Below are 12,253 nucleotides of genomic sequence, written 5' to 3'. Positions count from 1 at the left end.
CAGGAATGCAGGGTCCCAGCCAGCAGGGGCTGTATGGAGCCAGGCCAGCTCCTCACTCTGCCTACTGGTGCAGCCCAGCCTGGCTCCACAGACCCCTGCCAGCCTGTGCCCTGCTCTGGGCCCCACTGGTGCTGGCCCTGGGACACAGGACTAATGTCCCAATGTCTTGGGACCAAAGACATTGGGACATCGGTCCCAAGATGGTGACCATGGGGCAGGGCACCTGTTAAAGGGGCGGGGCTACCCACGCGGCCTTCGACAGCCTGCCAAAACTGGGTAAGCGGCCCTCCGCCTGAAATAATTTCCCGCCCCTGTGTTAAAGCTTGTTAACATGTGCCGAATGCCCGCTCGGCATCATCAAGTTGTACCATGTCAGTCAAGGATGAACTCTGACCCGTATTCTTTAACTATGTTAGAGTAACTACAGTCTGCTCCACGGAGATAAAATGAGCAATTTGCAGTCTGCCAGCATCCCAGGATATACCAGGATACACTCCCAGGCCCCACCTCCACTCAGAGCAGGGATAGAGCCCAGGTATCTTAGCCATGCCCTTGCTTGTTAGCCCTTTAGTGGCAAGTCAGAGCTGCGTAAGCAGAAAGTAGTTCTCAGCATGTCTACAGGTACAGTTAATGTGCCTGAATTTTCTGCACAGAAAATTCAAGCGCATTAAACTGCATCCCTGCACACATCTGCCCATTGGGAGCAAATTTGCTGCCAACAGGAGCAGTTCAGTCTAGACTAGAGCTGCTGGGCAGCTACTTGCTAGCCAGGTGAAGATATATATATACATATCTCTGCTTGACACCAAACTGTAATTTGCCTGTGTCTGTCCTTTGCACTCATCTTCATGCACCTTCTCCTTTCATATCTTCTATATAAAAAAAAAAAAAAAGTAATGTGTGTACAGTCAGGTAAACAACAATAGCCTGTTATCTCAATGTAAGTTCATGCCTTTGCATTAATCTCCTCTCTCCTGTTTTGCAAATACATTCTACTATGCCCTCCCAAATATTTAACAGTTTCACATTCAGAATTCTATTAACTGCCTTATCAAACATCTCTAAAAAGTATTCATATTGCCACATCCTTAAACCCCTCCATGCATCCAGTGTCATTGTCCTCTGTCCTTTCACAGACTATCACAACTTCAAATCTGAAATGAACCTTTTCTAGTATTTCTTCCACCCCATTCCCTTCTTTCCAATCCTCATATCTTAACATATGTTTCTCTAATTACAAATTTTTCCTCCAGGAAACTGCTTTATGTATGGAATATCTTTTCACCAGTGTTAATTTCAACCATATACCAAGATCACATTCACATGCTAATTCTGAAGTAGATCATTAGTAGATAAAGATTTATGCAAGATGTATACACCAGTAAGGTTGCTTAGTACCACATTATACAATTAACTGTTTAAATTTAAAACCTACCTGGGTGTTTCACTTTGTGTTACTTGGCTAGCTTGATATAATTGCTCAGGCACACTTAAGTAGCTTGTGGATTCCACTAAAATGACCCTAAAATAAAGCACACATTCTTAATGAAGATATTATTTATAGCATGAGAACTCTAATTTTTTTGAAAATGTTCCATGAAATAGAAAAAAAGAGACATTGCCTTTTCATATTGAAAAACATTCAAGTAAATTAAAACTTATATTCACAGTTTTGTAAAACAAATTACAAATCAAATTCACAGTAATTCTAAAAAAAACAAAACATAAAAAAAAACAAAACACAAACCTTTAAAAAACTAGTCATGCTTAAATTTTGTGTTATTTTGTGATATCTATGATCTTGCATATTAGTACATCATTTAGTTTTCATTCAATTGAACCTTCCACTGTTTTGGTCCAAAATATTTGAGAATCCAATTTATTCATAAATTAATGAATGTATGAATCAATCAAAATATAGAAAAAACATCTTCACACTCAAAACAGTTTCTCTCTTTCTTTTCCTGGGAGACTCTTGCCTAACCTGTTTTACATTGTGGGTATGTATACAAGGCATGATGTAATGTTATGCAGCAATATTTAACCTAGCTCTGAGAAGCAGGTTATATTACCCAACATAGAGCTACTCAAGGTAGCTCAGGTGCCAGATGCTGTACAGTTATATAAGGACAGAGCTCTACCTGGCATATGTCAAACAGGCTCTGTGTTTTATTTCTAATCTACTTCCATTTTAGTTTCTGCAATGTTCAAAATTCATCTCTTTGAAATAGGAAAAAATAGAAGAAAAATCATTAACCAAGAGCTATCATTTCAATGCTGTTATTACAGATTTTCTGTTAGATTCTAGCCAGTATGGAACAATCAAATACATAAATTATAATGAAGAACCCACAACCAGCAGTCATTCAGCCTCTACCATACTTCTGCTTTCTCTAACTGATATTAGGATAGCAGTGACAGAAAGGAGATAATATAGTACACAATAAAAAAAAAAAATGTAGTCACTTGATGTAAACTGGCATAGCTCTAGTTAAGGATTTGAATTTAAAATCTTCTATGAAGATGCACATCCATCAGCAGAGGTCTGGCCCACAATGTTTACCATGGAAGTGTCACTCTTAATACAAGTTATTGTATTATGATATTGATGAATGGGGACTATTTCCCTGTACTTGTGCTAGGAAACAGCTGTGGTATTTTAGACAGCAATGTTTTATAACGACCGAATAGAAAAGATTTATTTTTTTAACCCAAATGCAAGTAATTCTATCAAATACAAGTGTTACATTTGTAGAAACTAAGTTCAAGTATTCAGCAACCAAATACTAGAACATAACAAAGAGTTAGCTTACATGTAAGTACAGAAGATTTTTTTTTTCAAAGAAAAAACAATGCTATTAACAAGGAATGCCAGCAAAGTATGGGTCAGCAGGCAAAATGTATGTAAATATTTGTTGTGCTTTTATACACGTAACACGAAGGTTTGAAAAGCCTTGAATTTTCAATGTCCTGTTTGATAGTGACCACTCGTCATAGTGGAATATTTTAGAGCAGAGCAGTCATGGTGGTAGCTCACTATACCTTCAGAAACATGGTTTGAGCTGTGCTCTGGACTCATGCCAAAAACTACCTCCAGTTCCAGGTTGTTTTTTTTTTTTCTTCTTGTTTCACATAATTAAACCAATCTGCAGATGGAAGACTACATATTGTTCAGAAGATTGGTAATGTGATGTGTAGAATCTTTCAACAGTGTCTTGCTATTTCAAATGAAGTCTTAATTATTAGTTATTTAAGGTGGTTATTCAAAAGCTGTCTATGCAAAATAAGATTAGTTGGTGGCCTTCATTTGCTTTCTAAAGGGACAAAGACGAAAAAGAGTGAAACAGTGAAAACAACATATGACCTTTTGTTCATGCCAAACCTATTCTATGGTAAAAAGGAGGCTTGTGTTCTCAGGGCTGTCACTTTAGCATCTTTGACATGAACTAAATTTACCTCAAAAAGTAAAAAAAATAAAAAACCAAAAACCCAACTGTAATGTATTACCAGAAGTGACTAGTAGTATCCGAGACAAAAATGAAAAAAACGCAAAACTGCCATAGGACGTTTATCATCCACCAACATTAATATTCCATTTTTCTGGGATGTTATGGCACATATCAGGTCATATATTAGATTATAAAAATCTGGCAACACACCAACACGTATTTAAGAAAAGCCAGAAATAAAATGCTTGTGTACTCTTAAGTATAGGCCAGTACGGGGCTCTAGTAAATAGAAAACTTTGAGTCACATTATGTAGCATTGAAGCAGTGTAGCATTATGTAGCTTTAAAGCATAACATTCTATCTTTCTCAAAGTAGGAGAAATGTTTATAATCTTAGAGATGTTCCATATAAGGGGGAAAGCAAAGGAAAAAAAATCAGATTAATTGATGGTGATGTCAGGCCCTAGGCAAAAGTGTATTTTCCCTTTTACATGAATATTTCAGTTTAATAATTTAACCAGCAGGGTAAAGCAGATTGAAGAAAAAAGCCTATTAATTAACATAGTTTGTTTCTCTTTAATTTTGTTGGACCTCAGCCAAACACAAAAATACAAGTAAGGTTCATGAACTCCATTTGATTAAAGCTGTAGCTTTATTGCTTGCACCAAGATGGTTTTCAATTAAGGTTTATTTATCTTCTTTATTCATTATGATAGTCGCCACTTCATAGCACTCATAACAATTTTGGTAATGTAAATCCCTGTAATTTAACCTCAAGGTTTTACATTTTCAAACAGGAGGGAAAATTACAAAACAACATGTTTGTTAAAAAAAAATTGTTCTTTACAACATTGCCTACCTGAATATGCCATTAGTTCTGAAGGGATTAGTAATAGTCAGGCTAACTTTCTTCAGCTCATAACATGGGGATTTGCATCTGAATACACCCTGAAATAGAACAAAATTTACATCAATGCTGAAAAAAATTAGGAAAGCTATGTTCATATTCGATAAAAAAAATAAATTAATAATAGCAGAAAGTCTAACAGAGTAATGCAATTACCTCCCTGTACCCTGGTATCTGCAGCACCAGTATAATTAATACATAGGGGTTTGCTGCCAATAGATAATCAGGATTTGGGACTCCATTTTTTCATGCTCCATCACCATACCTTCTTTTCAAGAGTTCTTACATTAGGAGTAAGGACAAGAGAACAAGAATCAATTCATTTTCACTTCTTTTTTCATACTTTTTCCTACCTTAACCATTCACTCTGCCAACAATGCCTTTCATATATGTCTAAGGTATGAAATACCCTTCCTGAACCCATACTCAAAGGTATACCCTCCCTTCATTTAAATCCCTTCTCAAATATCGCTTCTACCGTGATACGTATCAAAGCCAGACAAATTATGATTAGTACTTTGGGGTATAATGAAACAAGCGCATGCTTTCAGCCACATCTTTCCTATGATCCTGCGATCTCCTCTGTTCTTTGTACAGTGCTTGTTCCCTCGGGTTCTAAACCTCCACAGATATACATATATACTTACTTGACAGAAGAATGTGAGAGTACTCACTGGCCATGTCTACAAGAGATGCCACATCATTTAGTATTTGTATAAACTGACACTATATAAACAAGTACTCAGTGACTACACAGTAACTGGAATTACTGAATAGTAGCATCACCAAAGGGCTTTTAGTTGACGCAGACTGCACAGTAGCTCCTTAGTACTACACAGTAGCATCACATCACACTTCCTACTACATAACGCTACTGTACAGTAATAATAAGCTACTGTGCAATCAGCGTCTCATGTAGATGCAGCCACTGTATGCCATAAAGTTAAGCACATGTGTAGGCTCATGGCCTAAGACTGTAAGAAATGCAGCAGTGTCTAGCTTTTCTCACGTGTCTATGCAGCAAATGAAACACTGGAACAACTGGTGCTAATGCAATATAAAAAAACAAAACCCAAACAAATAAAGCTGCTTTGATAAGTGATACTTAAGCTACTTGAAAATGGACATATCTGTACTGCATCAAATTAAAAACAAAAGACCCACTTTACAACTGGTACACGCTACTGTTGCAAAGATTCTTGAGGCACTTCTACACATGTTATTAATGCGCTATAAGCTTACTGTGCAGTAAAATATGGCACAATAAGCTTTCCCTGCAAAGCACACCCTGGAAGCACACGTCTGCTTCCAATGGGAGAAGTTCAGGGCAGGACTACTCCTGCCCTGCTCTACCCCCTACAGCAGCCAGGGGGAGTTCCAGGCTCCCCCAGGTGCCAGCTTCCCCACTGGCAGAGGGCACAGGATCAGGCATGGGGTCCAGGGATGAAGGGAGTCATCCCACCTCTGGGATAGTTGCCTTCCAGCCCTGCACCCCAATCAACAGATTGGGGCATGGGGATGGGAAAATGTCATCTCCCCTGAGCAGCCGCCTCCCAACCCTGTGCCCTGACTGGCCAATCACAGTGCAGGGCTGGGAAGAAGCTGCCTGGGGGAAGTGACAGTTTCCCCAACCCCCAACCCCCTGCCCCCCGATGCCTGGGCTGACTGGGAACAATTAGACTAATTTACTGCTCAGTAAATGCTGTGCATGTCTAGACAGTGACAATTTACTGTGCAGCAGATTAGTCTACTGTGCAGTAAAACTTCTTGTATGGACACACCCTTGCAGTACTTAAGCCTAACAGATTTTGACTGAACAAGAGTACAATCTTTTCATACACCAGGTGCAATAATACAAGCTGAGGGTATACCTGCAGTCCTCTCTTGGCTTCAGAGAAATAGATTTTACCTGCCATACCATTGATATCTTTCCCAACCAAAGACAGGCATGTAAAACAAACATTAAATGTTTTCACAGATGACAACTTAAAGCAAGAAGAATCAACTTAAAGCTTTACTACTGTCTAACTGATCTCTTCAATTAAGTGATCACCTAATAATTCTCAGATACTAAACTATTTTACGGTAACATCTTGGTTCCTTTTTTTTTTTTTTTTTTTTTTTTTTTTTTTTTTTTTTTTTTTTTTTTTTTTTTTTTTTTTTTTTTAAACTCTTAATCAAACTAATTTGCATTGCACTTATTGGTTAACATAACCATGTTGATTTAAGATATTATTTCTGTATAATTTCTAGTCTTAGGTATACTAGGTTTCACTATACTACAGCCACCTGGACATGCAATATAGTTTCTTAACCTTGATCTTTTGCATTTTTTTCCTTTATTCTGAAAAAAATTATCTTTTTCTCCACTCCTAAAAAAAACTGCTTAAGTGCTTTCTCTCACCATTTCCAAAACAACCAATTTTTTAGGAAAAACCAAACCTTTGAGTATTTGAACCCCCAAGATAGAAAGTTTCAGATAGAAGAATATGACAAAGAAGCAAAATGAAAAATACACAACTTAAGCTATAATAGTCAATGCCTTTCCTTATATAGTTGTACACTTAAAACTGGTCATGTCTTGAAAAAGAAAGGGTAAGTTAAAGCTTACTCCTGACCCAGTTACTCAGACAGATGGGCATGAACACCACGTGCCCCCAGAGGCTGGGGAGACATGGCAAGCTCCCACAGGTGGTGGTGCTGTCAGTGGTGGGAGCGTGGCAGCAACGAGCGGGGAGCTCCCACAGGCAGCGACGGTGCTGTCAGCGGTGAGGGGCGGGGGTGGCAAGCACCAACCAGTGGCTGGTGACCACCTGCAGATGCCACTGGCAGCAGTGGCCAGCGGTGAGCGGAGACCACCCACAGACGCCGCTGGCAGTGTCAATGGCAAGGGGAGGGAGGGGTGGCGAGTGGCAACCACCCACAGGCACCACCATCAGCATCAGTGGCACTTTTTGCAAGGGGTGCACCGCCAAGCTCAGGGGGTGCACATGCACTTGCGTGCACCCCCTACACATTGCCAATGCAGATGGGTGTATTATGTTTAATAAATTATGTGATATGGATTATAAATTGTAAGAGAGCTAAACCACCTGTGTTAGTTTTAGAACATTCCCAGGACACTCTTTTTCTATTATTCATCTACTTGATCAGATTAAAATCATTTCAGGATTTATAGAGACATTCTAGAATGATAAATGCAAGTTACAGAATTCTAAGTTATACATGCTAGATCAGAGGCGGGCAATTATTTTGGGCAGAGGGCTGCCTACTGAGTTCTGGCAAGCCATCAAGGGCTGCATGACAGGCAGCCCAGGGCAGATAAATATTAATTTTCTAAATTTTTTAGGGGCCCTGCAGGCCAGACAGAATGGCCTGGTGGGCCACATCCAGCCCCTGAACAATATTTTGCCCACCCCGTGCTAGATACTACACATCTGGGTTTTACTTGAGACTGTTTCATAAAAAATTCTCAGCAAGAAATAGGTCCACCTGAAAAGTGTCAGTTTAAAATAACTGTAAACAATAACACAGTTTATCAATGGACTGAACACCAACAGAAAAGTTTTCAAACACATCTGTGCAGTCAAAGGAGTGCCATTCCAATTTTAAACATGGCCAATTAATTTTTGAAAAAGGGTATTTGATGCCTCAGAATTTTCAAAAGAATTAATAGGAGTTAATGGCCTGGGTGTTTTCACAATTACTATGCACTTCTTGTTTTTTAGCACCTAAATACCCTTAAAAGTCTGATCCTTAAAGCTATAAGTCTAACCAAAAGTTATCAGCAGGATTGCTTCTAAGTGTTATGTCACTTCTGACAATGGAACTTAGACGGTTTGAAAATGTTACTGTAAAAGCTTGCTTGTTCTGAAGATATTTCATATCCTCAAACTGTTCTGAGTGAATTATACATTCATATTTTAAAAGGAACATACACTGTACTGTACTTACAGCAGGTTCAATACGGTTCACTTTCGTCTTCAAAGAGAAAGTTATTGTTGCTCCTCCTATTTCACTTACAGCCTTCGAAACCAGCAACAGCATTGCTTCAGCAGCACGTAGAAAGCGACTAATGAATTCAATGTTTATACTTATTTGGCTCCTATTTAAAACAATATGGAAAATAACCTTATTATAATTAACCAAACTAGTTGGTTAAAAATTACTTTTAAGGAAACTTGGCAGGGGTGGTCATTACAGTATCAGGAAACCATTTTAAGACAGTGTAAAAAGAGACCTACCTTTGAATGGGCCATGCTGCAAAGTACATTTTTGTACATCTAGTGCAATATATAAACTGCATAAAGAAAAATAATTGAAGACTAAACGAGAATATGTTATGCTTTCTTTCTTACATTATGCCACCAGCATGAATTCTAATTTTAAAATGTTTACTTTATTCAGAAAGTGCTTTTCACTTGTAGTTTTTCATAGGATAAAAATTGATTAATTATCTAAGTACTGCTTTAATCACTGAAGTAGTACTCCTTAGTTCTCAGAATTTTCTGCCAACGTTTTAAGATGATATGGTGCCCAGAGAAATGACAATTTATGGATGAAAACCTGGAAGCTGCTTTAAAGCTAGATAATCAACAATTCTAAAAACATACAATCTCTGTATTATGTCATAACAATATGGGAAAATACTTAAAAAGAAGACAGTCCCAGTTTTGGGGCAGCTCAGATTGAAATCATTCAAAATATAAACAGAAGGAAATGAAACTTTAAACTGATATTAATATTCACATGTCAATGCCACACAGAATAGTTTAAGAAGCCTTAGCAAAAACAGCAAACTGAATATAATATAAGGTAGAGGATTACTAGGCAACAACAGCCTGAGAACTCTCCTGTCCTATCATCTGACAGCAGAGAAGTCCAATCCAGTGCTATAGCCTGAGAAAACTGTCAGAAGGTATTGATGCAAAGACTTAGCATTTAATGCCAGAGATGTTACCGATCTTTATTAAAAACAATAACACCCTGGTTTTATATAGCTAATTACACATTTTAATAACTAATTTTAAAAGTTCTATCTGCATAGATAATACTTGTGTGTAATAATTTATTAAATGCAAAGTATCTTCATAACACAGAACTATGTGAGTATCAAGGTTTCTCTAAGACTTTCCGATTCCGATGCAAAGTGATGAAGCTTTGCATTTCACCAAGAGAGAAAAAAAAACCTTTTCATTTCATAACTAGGCTGAAAGATCTGCCAGTAAAACAACATATAATAAAAATCAGCTAAATATCAAAACTAATAATGAATACCAATGACATGGATGTTCTTACCCAAGTCATAATAAAGTATGGTTTGTAAAACACCTAGTTTAATTTATTTATAAAAAGGCAATCAGTGTTTTACAGGATCTTCTAACATCCCAGTGGGTGTTGTAGCAAAACCCCCAGTTTTTTGTTGGGGTTTTTGTTTTTTTTGGTTTGTTTTTTTTTTTTTGGGGGGGGGGTATTTATTTTAAAATGCATTCTTTCCCCTTCCCCAACCATTTCTGACTTTTTCGCTCCCTCTCTTTTCCGTACAGATAAGTATAAGTAAGCTAAGATGTAGGATAAACTTTAAACACTTTTATTTTGGTAGCAAGTTTTTGGTTTTGGATATCCACCATTGTATATTGTATTATTATTAGGTTTGTATTGATTTTTACTGTTGTATATTGTATTATTATCATTTTTGTATCGATTTTTATGGTTTCATATGGATAGTGTATGGTTTAGTCCTCTGTTTGTAAGTGAACCAAAGTCATGTCAAGTTTCCATTTTATATGTCAAGTCTCCATCTTCTGTCCTCTGCCTCGACATCCCATGTTGCAACTGTATGAGTCACGTACCCCTCCCACATAAATTGGTTCCCTGATGAATAAGTGTGATTGGGAATGACTGAAATAGAATGGTAGCAGGCCTCTACTGAATGGCCTGTAATGACTGGGCCATCACCTCGCATTGATTCAACCAGGAACCACAGACCTCACCCAGGAACAGAGACAAGACCAGCATGTGAAAGACAAAGGACCCTGCAAAACCAGCAACTCTCACCATTACAGACACCAGAAACTGCACATCCCTGCATGGAGCACACATGCTCAGTACACTAGGGGCTGACCCTTGTCTGGGCATGCCTCCTGTCACTAGCGTCACACAAGGTCTGCCCCTATAAAAAGGGGCAGTGAAGACAGACCCAGTGGGATGCCCTCTCCATCTGGACCAGCACCATGCCACACCACCTATCCAACCAGAGGCCCTGCCGGCGACCCCCCTCTGGACAACACCTACTGGACAAGGACCCCTTCCAGCCTGGATAGGTAGATATTACGAGCACACCTCCTACAATTTGGACTCTCTCTCTCTCTCCCCCTCTCTCCTCCTGGACTTCACCCCTGCACCAAGCCTCTTTAACCCCTGCTGCCATTGTGTGCGTGTGTGCGTGCATGCAAGGGAACCAATTTGGCATTGTGTCACCATCTCCCCTGTTCAATAAAACCACTGTCATCTGTAACCCCGAGTTGGGTCATGTTTTACTGAATCCCAGTCCCTTCCTTATCTTAAATTGCAGCCTCATTCTTGCTCTCTCTCTCTCAATTCCAGCCCCCACCCCTCTCCACTAGTTTCCCAATCTCCTGTCAATTCCTACTGCCTTTTCCCTGTGACTTTCTGCTGCTTTTCCCCTGCTTTCCCGCTGCTCCTGCTGCCTCTAAGTCTCTCCCGATGCTTTTTCTGTGATTTTCTGCTGTCCGTCTCTCTGTTTTCAGGCTTCCCCGCTGCAATTTCCCAGCTCCTGCGGCTTGCTCCAACTTCCAGCATCTACTACTTCTCTACCTGCCCTGGAGTCATCCTATGGCTCCCCACACCCAGAGCCCCTCTTTAACACTCACACTTTCCCTTAGTCCCATTTTTCCTTCTCCCCATCTACCTTTTCAGCTTCCCCATAGCTCTGGCTCCAGACCCAGCCTCTGTGCTGAAATGCTTCCCTGTTCTGCAGGATTTGGGCATTGTCTTTTAATCAATTAACCTAAAGTTACCCCCGAGCCTCAGTTCTTCAGCCCAGGCCCCTCTAGTCTACCAGTTCTAATCCCGGTCCTGGTGACTTTCATTTCCAGTAACTTTAACTCCCTACAATTCTACTTTCTTACCTTAACCTTTCCCCAGGTATCCAAGTACACCAAGCACATGCATACATACACATCACAACACCCAACTTAGGAACTCACCTGTGTGTATGTGTAGGTGGGTGGTCTGTGTGTGAATAAGTGAATACACATATATAGATAGCATTGTGTGTGTAGTATATGAACTAGTAATCCATGTATGTGTATTGGATGTGCAGGTGTTGGTAACTGGTAACTAATTCTGTCTAAATGTGGTGTGTGTAGCGTGTATGGGCTTAAACTGGTAATAGGTGTGCATGAACCTAGATTGGTTATTTTGAACGTGTGTGTATCTGAGTTGCTAGCGTGTGTGTGTGTATGGCATTGTGTGCATGATATACGAATTAGTAATCTGTGTCTAATGTTTGGGGTGTATAGTGTATGTGCTTGAATTGGTGATAAGTATGCATGTGCCGAGGCTGGTTTGAATGTGTATGTGCCTGAGCTGGTAGTGTGTGTGTGTGTGTGTGTGTGTGTATATACACACATACCTAATTGTTTTGTGTATGTGCAATTGTGTCACAGTCTCCTGTCTAACAGCGCAATATTGAAATCCTGAGAGTTGGCCTGACCCCCCAGAGCAACAATGTCACCCAACTTAAAAGAAAAACGATGACAAGCCACAAGCACTGATGTTGATGTTCTCTCTCTAACAAGGAACAGCATTGATGTTATTTCTAGTTGAGGTCGTTGAGTAAGCCTAATCTCTATTTTAAAAACGTATGCTAATGC

The 12,253-nt window shown here is 39.3% G+C and overlaps 1 protein-coding gene across 1 annotated transcript in view; it reads right to left on the bottom strand.

Annotated features, from left to right (window-relative positions):
* CFAP47 (cilia and flagella associated protein 47) overlaps positions 1 to 12,253 on the bottom strand; it is a 757,346-nt gene that overhangs the window by 470,214 nt on the left and 274,879 nt on the right. The window contains exons 38-40 of the mRNA XM_014520638.2: positions 8,310 to 8,460; positions 4,308 to 4,396; positions 1,436 to 1,522 (exon numbers count right to left, since the gene is read on the bottom strand). Coding sequence (XP_014376124.2) covers positions 1,436 to 1,522; positions 4,308 to 4,396; positions 8,310 to 8,460 — 327 coding nt within the window. The remainder of the gene's footprint in view (positions 1 to 1,435; positions 1,523 to 4,307; positions 4,397 to 8,309; positions 8,461 to 12,253) is intronic.

The sequence above is a fragment of the Alligator sinensis genome, unplaced genomic scaffold (assembly GCF_000455745.1).
Source record: "Alligator sinensis unplaced genomic scaffold, ASM45574v1 scaffold243_1, whole genome shotgun sequence".
In the NCBI taxonomy this organism is placed as follows: Eukaryota; Metazoa; Chordata; order Crocodylia; family Alligatoridae; genus Alligator; species Alligator sinensis.
This window is presented reverse-complemented; position numbering and strand designations above follow the sequence as displayed.